At 38.9% G+C, this 15,877-nt stretch overlaps 1 protein-coding gene across 2 annotated transcripts in view; it reads right to left on the bottom strand.

Moving 5' to 3' along the window:
* LIPC (lipase C, hepatic type) overlaps nucleotides 1–15,877 on the bottom strand; it is a 54,437-nt gene that overhangs the window by 7,641 nt on the left and 30,919 nt on the right. For both annotated transcript variants that reach the window (XM_065688531.1, XM_065688532.1), the window contains 5 exons: nucleotides 8,534–8,721; nucleotides 6,562–6,741; nucleotides 4,261–4,378; nucleotides 2,683–2,916; nucleotides 1,078–1,320 (listed from right to left, as the gene is read on the bottom strand). In XM_065688531.1, coding sequence (XP_065544603.1) covers nucleotides 1,078–1,320; nucleotides 2,683–2,916; nucleotides 4,261–4,378; nucleotides 6,562–6,741; nucleotides 8,534–8,721 — 963 coding nt within the window. The remainder of the gene's footprint in view (nucleotides 1–1,077; nucleotides 1,321–2,682; nucleotides 2,917–4,260; nucleotides 4,379–6,561; nucleotides 6,742–8,533; nucleotides 8,722–15,877) is intronic.

Raw genomic sequence — 15,877 nt, 5'->3', positions numbered from 1 at the left:
ATGGCTGCTGCGGGAGCCTGGGGCCAGGCAGGGCCCCTGTGCTGCCGTGCTGAGGGGACGGAAGGGCTGTGGTGCAGTGCGAGCCTGGCCGCTCAGGGAGGAGGTGGGAGCTGCTCGCAAGCCTCCTCCGTCTGTGGTGCCCCGCGGCGCTGAGCGGGGCCCCTGCCCGGGCCCAGCCGTGCGCCGCTGGCCGTGTGCCGCCGCGGGAGCCGAGGAAGGAGGCGCTGAGGAGGCACACCATGCACCAAAAGCACCTGCACTGAAAGGCCCCTGGAAGAAGTGTGTCCCCGCCATTCACCCCGCACAGCCCTGCTTGTTCTTGCTTGGAGTGCACTAGGAGGTGAATGTCTGCTCGTCAGCAGCAGTTGTCTCAGTCTCTGACAGCTGAGGCACAATCAGCCCACAGCCAGGCCTGCACCATTTTGTAATGGAGGCTGGCAGGCAGGCCTCATTTCCCTGTGACAGTGCTTCCCTTCTGGTAATATGTGCAGGAAGCCACACTGATTGTCTCTCTGGGCTTTGAAAATTGTCATTTTGTGCTCTTGATAAAGTAATTTAATGGACTTAAAGTCACCGTTTTAGTACTACGGTTCTGCCCTGTAAAAGTCCATGTTGTTCTGTTTTCTGTCCATTGTTTGAAAAGTAATATCTCACCTTGTTAGGCTAATTGCAGATAAAATTTGGGCATACTTGGAACAGGCTGGTTTAGAGGCCTCCCAAAGCAATCCTGCTGCTTTTTTGGCTTGGCTGTATGCCTGCATATCTGGTCACAAATTCACGCAGGCCAGTTGCAGGAAGATCCTGTAGATCAGGACCCAAAGCATCCTCAAGGCCTCAGATCCACAGTTAGCCAGCCTGTGGTGAGTATGCAGCATGCTTTTGCCCACAGAAGCATTGTCAGGATCTTGATGAAAGGGCGTCAACATGGCCTATGGGGATCCTTAGTTACCTCAGCAAATTGATTATTCCCATGGATTTCTATAAGCTTTAATAAATGAGTAAGCAGGATCCCAAAGCACAGGCTCATTTTCACACTCTGTGATCGACCTGGTCACTGTAACAAGTATTCCCACAAACCTTTGAAGGGCATACGAGCTCTTGTTTTCAGAAAGAGACGTCTGCTTTTCGGGAGCCGTTCCTCCCTGATGTTGTAGCCCAGTGTGTTGCACCGGTTCTTTCTACAGCTGAGACACATTCCCTTGTTGAAAGTGTTGATGTCGTTGCACCAGTAGGCTGTGCTCTGCTTGTCATTGTGAAGCAGAGAGTCGATGAACAAATGAACTGACCTCTCATGAGCACATTTCACAGTTTGAGCAATGCCTGAAAAAGTGCAAACAACAAAATTTTTCATGCCCTTGTGCCTCCTTCCTCTTCCTTGTTCCCACATTTCAACTGCAGAGGAGTACAGTAACCAGCTGTAAGCAATGCGTTATTGTTCCCCCATGCCCTTTTACTACCCTTCACATAATTATTTTTTCCTTCTCCCCAGCCCACACCCCTTTACATCAAGATTTTGCCTCAGAAATCATAGATTGTAGCAACTTTACTTTTAGGATCATTCAAAAATAGTTTGGCTGAAGCCGCATGATAATAAAATTGAGTAATTTGCTTAAACTTCTGTAGCCTGTTTAAGACTGTAAATAGGAACCTTGATTTCATTGTCCTGGCTGTTATAGTCAATATGAAATACAATTTAAGGCTATATGCAGTATTTCAGATCATGCCACATTAGAGGCAGCAGCCCCATTCTGAATGGTTGAACAGTGTTGTCTGTTGGATGCTTACACACTAATGTCATCTTTTGTCCCTATCAGAGTGACAAACTCTCATGTTGAATTGAATTTTGTTTTCAGCTACTACAGAGGGGAAATGGCAAAAAAAAAAAAAGGTATTAAAAGCATTAAAATATTAAATACATAGATCTGATTTTATGAGAGGTAACTTCTTCTTCTTCTGTGTCATCAAATTACAAAAATTTCCTTCTGTGTAATTTAGATATATCATGATGGACTGTTTTTACATGTTTTCACTGATAAGCTTTCTAACTGATGCTTGGTTTCACATTTGTTATGAATCAGGTGCTATCAAGTCTGCTCTCAGACTGTTGATAGTGCATCAGTACCTTATCTTTTTCAGTATGTTGTATCAGTTTCTCTATATGTTTCTGTTTAGGTACGTTGGAAATAAGCTTCAATATATAAAACCCAGCCTCAAACACTGGCAGTCAAGTCCTAGAGAGAGCCTCATCTGCACCTGAAGGACATGGAGCTAGGAAAAGGTGAACTAAGGAGGTGAGTAGTGCAGCCCTGTGTTTTATTTGATTTGAAATAATTAATTGCACACTAGATTAATCTGGCTTAATTAGAACAATTTTTCTCATTTCCTCTACTGCTAAAACAAATACCTTTGAAATTATTCAGAAGTGCTTGACAGCAGGATGCTTGTGGCCTCATTTTCTGAAGTGCTAGGCAGCCAAATTCCTTACTGGAGTCAGTAAGAACAGTTTGAACTCAATACATGTAAAAATCAGATAACCAAATTTTAGAAAAGAAATTTCTTGCATTGCAGTGGTAATACTCCCACTAGATAACTGTTTAAGACCATAGAGATCTGTAAAGTTTCCCAAAGATACTGTCAGTGCAGCTGCAATGCTTCTTCCCATTTTGTTCCATTGGTTCTTACCAGTGATTCCATATTCTGCAATGTGGTTATACACATGCATGATGTGACAGCCAGGCTGAAAGGTGCCTCCATTGGGGTAAAAGTCGAAATGAGCCACAGGCTGCTTGATGCCAACACTGAGACCCATGTGCTGTTTAGTGAATGTATGAATTGCGTCTACGAAGTTTGCATCATCTGGAGATAACCGGTCTGTTGGTGACATGCCTTCAAACAAGGGACCAGCGGGGTCAAGGCCTGCAATAAATCAAATAATCCAGTTGTGATGTAGTGCAGGTAGGCTGTGATAAGTATTTAAAAAAAGACAGCACTGTACTTTACAAGGTCTTTCACCATAGAAACAACGCCAGGAACACTTGTCCTGCAGAGGGTACAAGATCACACCAAAAGGTGAACACAGGCACTGTAATAAGCAGTAACTGCTACATGCACAAGGACACAGGCCCAGAGATCGATTTGTTTGTTATAGACAAACTGTGCTGCTCCTGCTTTATTACCTGAGGGATGTTTACTTAATTTTGTTTTCATACTCTAGAGGTCATGCATTTCAGAGGCCCTTTTGAAGATACCAGTCCCACAAGGATGACTTTTAGCCCACATTTAGGACCTGAAACTTTATAAAGCTTCTCTTATTGCTTGAGAGACTGTATGTCTGCTAGACATTTTTTTCTAATAATTGTTCAGCTTAAAAGTCTTCAAGGCAAATTATTGCAGTATTTAGAAAAATAATATACCACTTAGGGAGTCATACTGACTTTTGGTGTACAAGATATTTTTGCATGGTGCTCTTTCTTATTAGGAACTGATTTATGGAGAAAGACTGTGCCTGCATAGCTTAAAGCTGCCTTCAGTTTTGAGAACAAGCTTCTAAATTTGAGATTCTGCAGTTGGTATTATGGACTAATGTAGTTGCATAGATGTAACTGGACAAGACTATTAACACAGGCTGCAAGCAGGCATGTCACCCTCAAGGCATGCAATTACTTTTTTTTTTAAATAGCTTTTACACTATGAAGTATTCGAGCTTATTGTTACAAGTCTGAGTACTTTATACTGAAGAATGCGTATAGATGTTACACAAAATATGTTTTAATGTGGTTAAATGTTTTCTACTTATTGAGGTTTGATATACTAATATGCTTTGCACAAGCAGCACTGATGAACTGAAGTCCTTCAGTGTACACACAGGTGTAATATGCCACATAGTGTAAAATCAGCTTCTTGGCATGCAGGCACTGTCACAAGAGCTGTTGTATAAGGAACTGTGATATGTGGCAATGAATCCAAGATGAGAATTGGAACTTCAAACTAGTGATGTGTATTTGCCTGTGTGAAAACAATCAAGTGCTAACTTGTTTAATTTAAGCATCTATTAGGGATACAACATATGGTGATACTTCATTTTGGAAAGTGATTAATTAAATTTCCTAATTCTTAATTTCTAAAGCAATGGGTTGAATCTTCTAAACTGTGGCAAATATTGCTATTCAACAGCTACATGTTGATGTGATATTGATATGTAAAATATCTGTGTAACTTAAATCCACCGACTGTTATCTTTCTTAAAATTATGTCTCTTACCTGTAATTCTTCCAATCTTGTTCGTACCACTGATAAAACTTCCAGCAAATCCTGAAACATGAGCTCCTAGGCTGTATCCAATTAGATGAGCATTGCTTCTGGAAAATTGAATGGATTCCTGGAAGACAGTGGCAGCTTGATTTAGATGCAGAAAATGTGAAATGTAGACAGTGAAATACTTTACTACAAGCTAGGAATACCATGAATTACAACACAGGAAATGTGTATGTTCATGATGGAAGTCAAACGAGGTGTGTGGATCATGCACTGAATCTTTCCCCTGTCTGAATGTTATTCCTTGCCTCCTTTTCATGCAGCAGGAAAACACTACACATTTGAGTACTGCTACTTACTTGCTGTTTTCTGGAAAACCATGAACGCAGACAGCAGGATTTTTGGTGCTGTTTGTTGCAAGTGGTGCAAAAGTGCATTGCCTTTTGTCTGCAGCATTTGACTTTCCTATGAGTATAAAATATGGGTATCTGTCCTTTAACTTCAGTGTAAAACAATCCTTCATAGAAAGTGCCTCGCTTTTTTTGCCTGAGACTCTAGCATAAGCCAAAGTAGCATCAGACATGCTAAGTGATACAGAAGTGGCGTTTCTTGAATTGGTTTGTACAAAACTAGATATCAGATATGAAACCAAGCTACTGAAGCAGAATCAGACTCAAGCCTGTCTTCCTACCTAATCAATACTATCTAGATCTGAAGCATTTCATGTGAGCTGCAAGGCTCAAAGTTTTTCTGACTTGTAAAGAGTTCCCCTACTAACTCCTGGAGTAAGAGCACTGAGATTTAGTTTGATTTTGTTCTTTATTAAAATGTTGCACAGCACTGCAGTTTTTGCTACAACCACTGAGGATATTCCAAATTCTCGCCAGCCTGTAAACAGAAGCATAACTATCTAGTTAGGACAGTTAGAATGAAAGGGGTTTTCACTGTTAAACTCAGGAGGGGTGCTTTTCAACAAAAGGAAGGTTTACAGCTTGAATGCACTCAGTTGAATGATGTGAAAATTTGTGGTATATTTAAATCCTAGAACATACTGTGGTAAAGAGAAGCTACCTACAGTGCTGGAGCAAGGAATTGTTTATTCAGACCTCGATTTGTTTGCTGACACTGGAGAAATCACAGACTGTCTTTAATTGTTGACAACGTGGTGTGTCCTCCTGGGAACTGAACAAAGTCCACCATTTCATTCATTCAATAATTAAACAGCTTCAAAATATGACTTTAGGCTCAACTTAAACTACATTTGACCAAGAGCTAAGGTTTGTTTTAATGTCACGACAAAAAAAATAGTGACTCTGGCTCTTCTGCCTTCTCTTCTGTGCCTGTTGTCCCTAACTGGGCATGGTACCTGACAGTTTCTTCTAGTCCTGCCATTCCTTTTGAAAGCAGCTTATCCATTCAACAGTATTTGCTACAAATCTTTTAGCTTTGCAGTGTATGCAATGTATTTCCCTTTCACCGTAGGCCTCACCATATTCAAATTAATGTATTAAGAAAATCATTGTGAGGTCCAGAAGTATAATTTAATTTCAAATTAGGTAACTTGAATTACTACTGGAGATAGATGAAATAACAGTTGCCTGGTTCGTATGAGTGATTCTTGTTCTAGTGTTTCCGTTCTGTGTTTTCTTGAATATTCCTAGAGACCAGTGATTCCTTGCAGATTTGTCTGCAGCCTTTTCAGTCTAGCCATGGCCACAGCTCCCTATATAGTAGTTTTGATAAGTAGTTGCTATGTTAACATGGCTCTATACTCACTGCTCCTTCCCTGTCATCTTGTTTGTGTGGCGTGTCTGTCTGCTCGAAAGGTCTCCCTTTACATTCTGGATCTCTAATTTTAGAATAATCTTTGAGGAGCTGAGGCAAAAATCAGACACAATGGCATTCCTGAATTCTGCATTAAAAGTAGAAGATAAAAGCGCAGATAACATACCCCATTTTACTGAATAACTACTTCCAAATGATTATGTGTATATGCTTTCAAAGTGTGGGACTCTCAGCTGTCTGGACACATGCTAACTGAAAAGCTAAAATAGCATGAAACTCTCTCACCTCTAAAAATATATAAAAAATATTTTAATAAGCAAGAGCACTTGCTTTTTTTTTCTCTTGCATAATGGAAGTTTTATAAAGTCATATGAAAGTTTATGGAAGAAAAGCTTTCAATGTATTAAAGAAATATAAGGTATTGAAAAGAACATCATTAATCAGCATAGTATTTCACAAAGGTGGCAGAAGCATAAGAACAGATAAATAGGTCTTTTCCAGAGAAACATGGATGGCTCTTACCTCCAGCCATTCCAGGAAGTCTGCTATCTCCTGCCCTATGTAGCGTGTATTCTGTACAGCAATGGGATAATGCTGGTGAGCAGATACAAGCCAGTCTGCAACGATCACATTAATTTGTTTTTGCTGAGACTTCAGAGCTGCTGCCATTTTCCAAATCCAACTTTCTAATATTCCATCCACCTGTTTTATTAAAAAAAGAACCAAACAAAAAGCACCTATTCTTACTGTAAAGCAGTCTCTGCCAAATAGTTCTTATTAAAAGCTCATGGAAACGAAAAACATAATATAAAGAAGGAGTGTGTATGCTGATAACTAGATTTTGGGGGCTACAGCACGCTTCAGTGCTGAGAGTCTTTAGGTTTTGGTGGACAAAAAAATATAGAATATAAGTGTATAATAATTTGTCTTGTAATATGAACTGTTATCAGTGAAATGATGTCCCAAAATATTTACACTCATCCTGAGATCATTGGTATTACTGATTTACTGATTAAAAAGAAAGAAATGCCCAGAAAATCTCTGATTTCATTCAAGAACAGATGTCCCCTGTGTATTTAAATTAAAAGGGTTGGAGAAGGAGGGAACCTGGAGGATTGCAGACCAGCAGGCATTACTTCTACAGCCATTCCATTCTGAGATTTGGTCGAGCAGAATTATTCAGAATTCATAGAATCATAGAATGATTTGGGTTGGAAAGGACCTTAAGATCATCCAGTTCCAATCCCCTGCCATGGGCAGGGACGCTTCAGCCTAGACCACGTTGCCCAAAGCTCTGTCTAGCCTGGCCTTGAACACTGCCAGGGATGGAGCATTTACCACTTCTTTGGACAGCTTGTTCTAGTGATTCACCACCATCACAGTGAAGAACTTCTTCCTTTACATCTAACCTGAACTTCCCCTGTTTAAGTTTAAACCCATTACTCCTTATCCTATCACCTGCAGTCCCTGATGATTGCTCTTGCATCAATTTCCTCAACTGATAGAACATCTTATCTCTTCTGGTGTTTTAACAGAATTTGGGAGTTGCACTTCTGGGTCTCCATACATGTTCCTCTAAGAGCCCTGCATATCTGCAAACTGAGTTAACGTGAATGGCAACAGCTGCAGTCACGTACATGGTTTTTGTCTTTGAGGAGGGTATAGATTTTGAACAAATTCTGTTTTGGGAGATTTGGCCAAAGTAATCTAGGGCAATATTTCATCCAAAGTCAGCTCTGCTGTTTTTTTGTCAGGGAAGTTCTATACATCAAGGGTGTTTTCCAGAGTTTCTTTATGTATTTGCAGATGTTCAAAAAAAGATCCATTTTGCTCCCTTGTTGTGATGGCATGGGTTCTACGAGAATCAAGGATCTGTTTAAATGATGCTATTTCTTATCCTACCTTTGTTTCAGCAGCTGAGAAGCAGCTGATCAAAGGTCCCATTAGTACAGCAGTGCTAATGCTAGGCTTTTGAGAAAGGTTTTCATGGGAGATTTTCTTTTTTTCTGTTTAACTGGAAGCAGTTCAGTGATAATTCATTGACAATGAAGGCTTCATTTTCAGCTGAAGGGTCTTAGTGAGAAGCTCTCTTTAAAGGTGTATCTGTGAGAAAGGTGTGGGGAGGTTGTGTGCACTTTCCACTAAGTGTATAAATGTATGGCAGTGAACATATCAGAGAAATGAGTCTGGTATTTAGTCCTCTAGAAGCATAGCACATTAATTCAGCTTGTTTGAACTCTCTGCTTTAGATCAGGGCTGACCCTAATTCTTGGCATGGGACTCCCATAAGAAAAATTGCCTGTAGATTTCCTTCAGAATCCTGGTGGGTAATAGCCTCTTTATATTGTTTCTAGCCATGTTTGCTACCGGGGGAATCCACTATCTTTCTAATCACAAGCTTTCTTCTGAAGTTACTTTTGGCAGAAGCATGAAGAGAAGGAAAGTATATCAAATCACATGTAGTTTGAATTAAACATAAAATGTGAGTTCATACCGACCAGCCATGGACTATTATCACCAGAGGAAGAGAGGCATTGAAACTGCATTTATCAAGAGTCTCCAACTGATTATAAAAAATCCGACAGTCTTCTTTAGTTGCATCTGTATAGAGTCGAAATTTGGTTGCAAAGTTTTGGTGATCTTTCTTTGTCCTAGTGTGCAGACTCTGCGATTCCAGTGCCACTGAAATGAGATTTGTAAGGATGGAAGAAGTTAACTAGTGAAACACAGTTTATAAGACAGAGTAAACTAGTAAGACTGAAACTTTAGCTGTGTATAATTGCTGACTACTCCAGGTGGGCCTAAGCTGTACATTTTGGGTCTAAATAGTGGTTTCTTTCAAAATTAGAGATGGTCTAAATGTGCCTCCAAGTCCATCTATTTGAGCAATAACAATTACACAGGAAATCTTGATCTCATTACTGTGTGCCCTTATAGAATGCATAAGTATTTTAATAACCCAGCACAGGTGTTGTGACTTTACAATGTTAGTGCTTGCGCAGGCAAGCACATTCATAGGCTGTTAACTCTGCAGGGCATATCTTACTAATGTGCATTTGCTAGTAATTGTTGAGCAAGCTTCATTACACTAAAACAACCACTTTATTCAGGGTTATAACTCTGCTTGGAAACTTAGGTTACTGCTTAAAATGACAGAACACATAATACATGATTCTTTTTCTCTAAAAAGGCAAGATGAAATGGTCTTGTTCGAGTTGCAGTGTTTTTGGTGGTTTTGTTTTTAGATGAAATAGCTTGGTACATATAGGATAGCATTTTTGGAAATGTCTGTTAACAACCTGGGATGCTGTCTGTATTTAAGAAAGTGGGGGCAAAGTGAACTGTGTTCTCATCAACATTATGAGCTTAAAAGGAAGAACATACATGTAGAGAAATTGCCTGAGTAAAGGAAAAAGAAGTAAAATAAAGCAGAAGCTTACAAAAACACATTGTGACATGCAGGCCTGGTGTTTCATTCTAATAAGACTTCAGACTCTTTTAGTTATCTGAAAATTATGTAATGAATTATTCCTAAACTAGAAAAAAAATGGACATTAGTAGAAAAAAGTCAAGTTTTGATGGACTGGACAAATGAAGAGGTTACAGTTGTTTGTGTTGGAAAAGAAACTTTGAGTGGAGAGAGTTTACTAATGGAGTTCCTCAGCAACTGTTTTTTGGCTAATCCTGTTTTCCTATTTTCATTAAAGAAGCAGGAAAGATAAAAGGCTGTCAAAATTTGGGAGGCGTTTGCTAATACTGCAGAGAGCAAAATGTTAAACACTAAGAGCTAGATCGCCTTGAAAATATAACAACAGAACCAGGCAGAGATCTTGTACTATGAAGTCCAAAGTCATGCAGTTGATAGCAATTTCTTTAAAAATGGGGCTTATAAACTGGAAGTGACATAAGGGGAAAAACACTTGACTGTAGTAATCCATAACAAAACTGAGTCACTGCTGTGATTTGGGTGTGAGAAAGGAAAACATAATCCCAAGATGCATCAAGGAAGATGTTGTGGGTAGGAAGAGAGGATGTTTAGTACTAGTAAGTTATTATTAACAACATACAGAGCAGTGTGTATAGTATTTTATTCACTGAGAAAGAAGTTAAATTATCTGTGTTGGACAGAACTCATGTTAGTTAAATTTTAGTTCTTGAATTTATCTTGCATGAAAGTGCTTTAATACGCCATTAGTATTAGAAATACTGTATTTTTTCTTCTAAGTCAGCGCATTTCATTTCTTTTGTACATCACAACTCATGTCTGGAGGTGCTTTCAGAAACCATCTAAAATCATAACGTATTTATTTCTGTATTCTATCTGGAAATGTATCCTGAGGTTCTCTGACGTTGTCTTGTTTACAAGGTACTTCTGATGCATTTATAGATGAGCCTTTATCCTGCAAGCAATTTTGGTGATGGAAAACTCCCATACTCATATATTTGCAGTAGTAGCATGTTATAGTGCACAGTACAAGGAATCCTAATGAGAAAGCGTGCTGGATTTACATCAGACTATTTTTGCTACATGTCAGTCTTGTTAGAAATTTTATTCAGGTTTTTATTTTAGTATAATGATATGACATGATACAAACAACACATTTAATTTGGTTAAGTGAATGGCAATTCTGGCAAGAAAACTCCCAAGCTGAACTGCGCTGGATGTGCACTGTTTTCTCTTGTCCCTAATTATTGTACATTCCAAGTAACTGCAGGCAATGTTATGTTTCCTGGCTAGGAAACATTATTGTATAAAGTTGTTCAGCCTTTTATGAGAGCTGGAATTTCATAAGCTTCAAAGATAGATCGTGAAGGTTTAGCTGTCAAAATTCTTAGCTTTGATATTCCACATGCTTCATAATGGCGCTTTTAACTGTGGTAACTGGCTAGGACTGAGTCTGATAATTTCTCTGTTACAATGTCTGTTTAACAGTGTTTCTGTTTGGTTTTTTTTTTTGCTGGGAGTGGACTCAGTTTCTGAAGAAAGTAATATTAGGAGAAAGTGAATCTAGATAAAGAACTGAAAATTAGAGTTCTAATTACGGTGATATTCTCTACCTCTGTCATTTTCAGGCTTTGGGGAGTACTCCTTACACAAAGATAAGTATTGTGCTCTATTTTTAGCACAAAGAAAAACAAACTTGTGCCTGTTATTGTACACATCCTTTCTTTGTTTTATGCCTTGTTTTAATCTTCCTTTCGCTCTGTTTCTGCAAAGCAAAGGCTCTTTGTCACTTTCCGTATTGTTTGTGCATACTACAGAAAACAAGTCTAATAAATAGCTTTTTTCTTTATATATGGACTGTGAAAGTGCTGTGGTGCTTTAATGAGTGAGCTTTTGGCTTGCTAGTAAGTCTGAGATTAAAAATACAGTTTGAACTTCTTCAAGGCTGTCAAAAATTAAAAGTTACAACAGAATCTGGTGTGTTACTAGACAAAACTGCTTCAATCTGTTAATCCATGTGATGACTTGGAGAAGAAAATAGTCTGAAGAGTTTGGCTTCTACAACAGACTTTTGCTAAAAATGCTGTACCAGTGACTCGGTGACATGATTGAAGGGAACTGCAAAGTTTCATAGGTTAGTTTACAAAAACAACAACATAGAACTGCTAAAAATTTTCCTGTGCTAAGTAGCTAAGAGGGCCAAGATCTTCCTGAAATGTTGAAAGTTTCTCTTTGAAAAGTTAGCCCTTACTCAGGTGAGTGATTGCTTAAGCTGACTTAATTTGGTTAAGGGAAGAGTGACTGATTGTGATCTACATGAATTTGTGCAAAGTGTTTGGCTCTGTCCCGCACAAGATCATTGTCTCTAAACTAGAGATGCATGTATTTGATGGATGGACCACTGGGCTGGATGGTCACCCTCAGAGTTGTGGTCAGTGGATCAGTGCCTAAATGCAGACCAGTGACAAGTGGTGATCCTCAGGGATCAGTGTTGAGACCAGCATTATTCAACATCTTTTTTGGTGACATGGACAGTGGGAATGAATGCACCTTCAGCAAACTTGCTGATGACACCAAGCTGTGTGGTTTAGTCAGGACCAGGACACTGGCCAGGGTTTGAAACCAGGAAATATCAGAATGTAGGGGGCAGGTGAGTGATCCAGAATCTAAATGAATTTCTTTCAATAGCATGTCTTCACATAATAATATAATTACAAAATATCCGCTTCACACCACAGAATTTGCTTAAAGGTGTCAGGAATGAGGACAAAGTGTGGTAGGACTATATAAGGTGAAGAGCAAAATTTTAATATTGAAAGTCATACATTTTAAATTTGGCTTATGGTAAAGCATAAAAACTTTGATTAGAATTGGTGTTCCCAGTTAAGGAAAGTAGCTTTTCTGGTGAAGAAAACTAATGTTCAGCATCCTTCTTCCTGTCATGAAACTCTACAGGAAGAGTTTCTCAATAAGGTGTCACTGAAGAGGGTTAAAAAGGAGGTTTCAGTGACACTCACCTAATCCATGGGCAATTGAAAAGTTATGAATGGCAGCTGAACTTTGGGTTGCTGGTATGTTAAGTTTACTTAAAAAAATCATACATGTGAGCATGTGAATACACAGGCCTCTACCTACACACAGCACATTTTTTCTAATTGCCTTTTCACTCTTACTGCAGCATCCATTCATGTCATGAATGGATTTGTCTGAGCTTTAATAAGTCTTCAGTATCTTTTGGGTGGTTTTTACTGCTTTTCATTCATGTAAATGTTTTCAAAAGAGTGCTTACATATTGTGTTGTTATTTTAGTGTGACCAATATCCAACTGGTCACATTTAAGGAACAAATTTGTGAAATTTCTGTTCTGAAATTGAGCAAAGGCACTGATGTGTTAATGGTTTTTGTTTGGGCCATGGAAAGTGAAGTGCATCACAGATCTGTTCAATTCCATAGGGGGAATTGAATTCTGGGGGGCTCTAGGGGGGTTTTATCAGTTAAAAAAAAGAGCAAATGACATGGGAGTGTTCAGAGGTCTTAATCTGACAAATGCTTCCCTTAGAGCTATTCTTGCTTGAAGCATAGTTGTTGGTGTTCATGTTGGATATGGAATATCCTCTCCAGTAATGCCTCTTACTTTGTTTTGTAGTGCCTGTCAGAACTTCCAGACTGTGTGCTTACTAGGGAAAGCCATTTGCTGCAACTGACACAAAATGACACAAAGAAATAGTAGGCTCTAAGAATATACATTGTAATGGACTCCTAAATCTAAAAATCCTACAAAATTTAAGCACTAGTGTGTAAAATGTAGATAAATTGTATGTTTTAGTTGCTTGATGCTTACCTGAACATTTTATAAGCTGCTGTAGGCAATATTTTTTGTATAGTAGCAGGCACAAAATCAGGATCAGAATTCTGCTATTTAAAAATGTATCCAATAAAAAACAGTGATGGGAATGGACTGGAAACATTAGGCTGGCATTTGTTTGCTTTTATGTTACTGATTTACAGCACTACCTTCAAGCGGGGTGTGGTCCATTCTCTGTTTTATTGAGATTCGTTATTTAAGGTACTTACATGTGAGCTGATTTTTATTGTTTATGCCAGTTGAAGGCTTTTGTATGCCATTGACTGACAGCTGAAAGCTTCATCTCATGTAGTTCCTAAGTGAGTACTCTAAACCTGTGAGCTTGGGGAGGTGGGATGTGAAGGGAATTCTGGGTCTTTGATTGCTCCAGGATCCCAGGCAAGACAAGGAAGTCAAAACTAAGGTCTCTTAAGTCACCTGTGAGTTCCTCTAAATTATCTGTTTATTATTTACATGTATTACTTAATTGCAGAGAATGTATTTTTATTTCTCCTCTAACTAAATTAGCCTGGAGAAGAGAAGGCTGTGTGGAGACCTCATAGCAGCCTTCCAGTATCTGAAGGGGGCCTATAGAGATGCTGGGGAGGGACTCTTCATTAGGAACTGTAGTGACAGGACAAGGGGTAACGGGTTAAAACTTAAACAGGGGAAGTTTAGATTGGATATAAGGAAGAAATTCGTTCCTGTTAGGGTGCTGAGGCACTGGAATCAGTTGCCCGGGGAGGCTGTGAATGCTCCATCCCTGGCGGTGTTCAAGGCCATGTTGGGCGAAGCCTTGGGTGAGAGGTTTAGTGTGAGGTGTCCCTGCCCATGGCAGGGGGGTTGGAACTAGATGATCTTAAGGTCCTTTCCAACCCTAACTATTCTATGATTCTATGATTCTGTGATTCTATTTGTCATTGGTTTTGAACACTGGATTGTCTCAAAATTCTCCAAAGAATTGCCTTTTTTTTTTTTTTTTTCTTTCATTCTTGTGCCTTACTCTTTTAATCTTCTTTTCCCTGTAAAATCCTTCTTTACTAGTGAAACTACAAAGCTTTTCACATGTCCTTTATTTAGAATCAAGTACTGAAGTGATGGTTAGAACAGAAGGCAAAGCAATAACACCCACCCTCCAAACTGTTAACTGTTCCTTTTGTCTTTTTATATCAGATGAAAACTTCATGGAAGAACACTGATCTCAAAAGCTTGATATCTCTTTTCGTGTCTGATTAAGTTAGGTAAACAAATTTTTCCTCTTTTCTATCCTTCATTATAACATAATTTAAAAATATTAGTTCTCCATTAATTAATCTTCAGTACAATAATAAACAAGCTTTTGAGACTGTTGCAAAAGTACAGGGCAACCAGTGCACAAAGAAACCAGCAGTGCGTCTTTGTTTAGAGCTCAGCTGCTGGGCTCTGGGCTGATGCCCTGTGCAGAACAAAACACTCAAATCTCTCTCAAAGGGTGCAGAAGGAGGCACCAACTACACAGCTATTGGACAGCTTGCATTAGGTACAGAGTGACAAATATGCTGTCCTCCTAGTTTTCTCATGTAAAACACTTATAAATGAGAACATTCAAGTGCTACTTGTGCAATGTGCTAAATTGAAATTAGAACACCAGTCTAATCAGAATTTCCTGAAAAAAAAATATTGGAAATCATTACAATATGGCTTTCCGGGAAATAATGTTTTGGACTAGCACATAATCTAGATTTCAAATTGCTACTATAAATTAGTGTTACAAGTAATCATCTCCCATCTGTTACCTAACCGAAACTTTCATAGTTTCAAGTAAGTTAAAAGCAGGTATATGTTGGGAAAAATACTTTTACCCTTCATGAAAATGCTTCCTTTCAAATATATGCATGACTCAATTTTTTTGGCAAGGGTTTCTGCCAAGGTGTTCAGATGCCTGATTTTGAACTTGAATTTCCTTTTTCTTGATATTAAAAGCAAAAAAAGAAGAAATAATCTCAATCTGCCTGTACAAAATGTATTTGTCTGTGGGATGTTATCAGTAGAAGGGGCAAATGAATAATACCAAATGTGAAGCTAAGTAGATTAGGACTCTTCAGCCAAGAGACAGCTAAGAGGGATATGGTACAGAGGTCTATAAAATCATGGATGTCATGGATCACTTGTATGTCTTTCTCAGTACAAAATGTAAGGATTATTTTGATAAAATATTTTGACAGCAAAAGATAATGAAAGAGTTCTCCTCAAGACATGTAGTTAATCTGTGGAATTCCTTACTAGGTGTGATGTAGGTATCAAGCATTTGTCTGAGGTTAGTTGGAAAATGGAAGTATCTGTGTAAGAGAAGTCCAGTAAGGATTACTATACACATAGACACCACCACTTACTCAGGAGATCCATGAACTGAAAATGGTTGATGGCTGGGAGAGTACATGGGGGAAGTGCTATGTGTCAATGTCCTCTGCTGAATATGCATCTGCTTTTGGGCAGTGCTCAGGTGATCGAACTAGATGGAGTCTGGGTTTCATCCACTATAGCCACGCTTCTTTTTGATTAAAGCTACC

This window comes from Lathamus discolor, chromosome 8, assembly GCF_037157495.1.
Source record: "Lathamus discolor isolate bLatDis1 chromosome 8, bLatDis1.hap1, whole genome shotgun sequence".
Classification (NCBI taxonomy): Eukaryota; Metazoa; Chordata; class Aves; order Psittaciformes; family Psittacidae; genus Lathamus; species Lathamus discolor.
The sequence above is the reverse complement of the archived record's forward strand: the minus strand, read 5'-3'. Positions and strand labels throughout refer to the sequence as shown.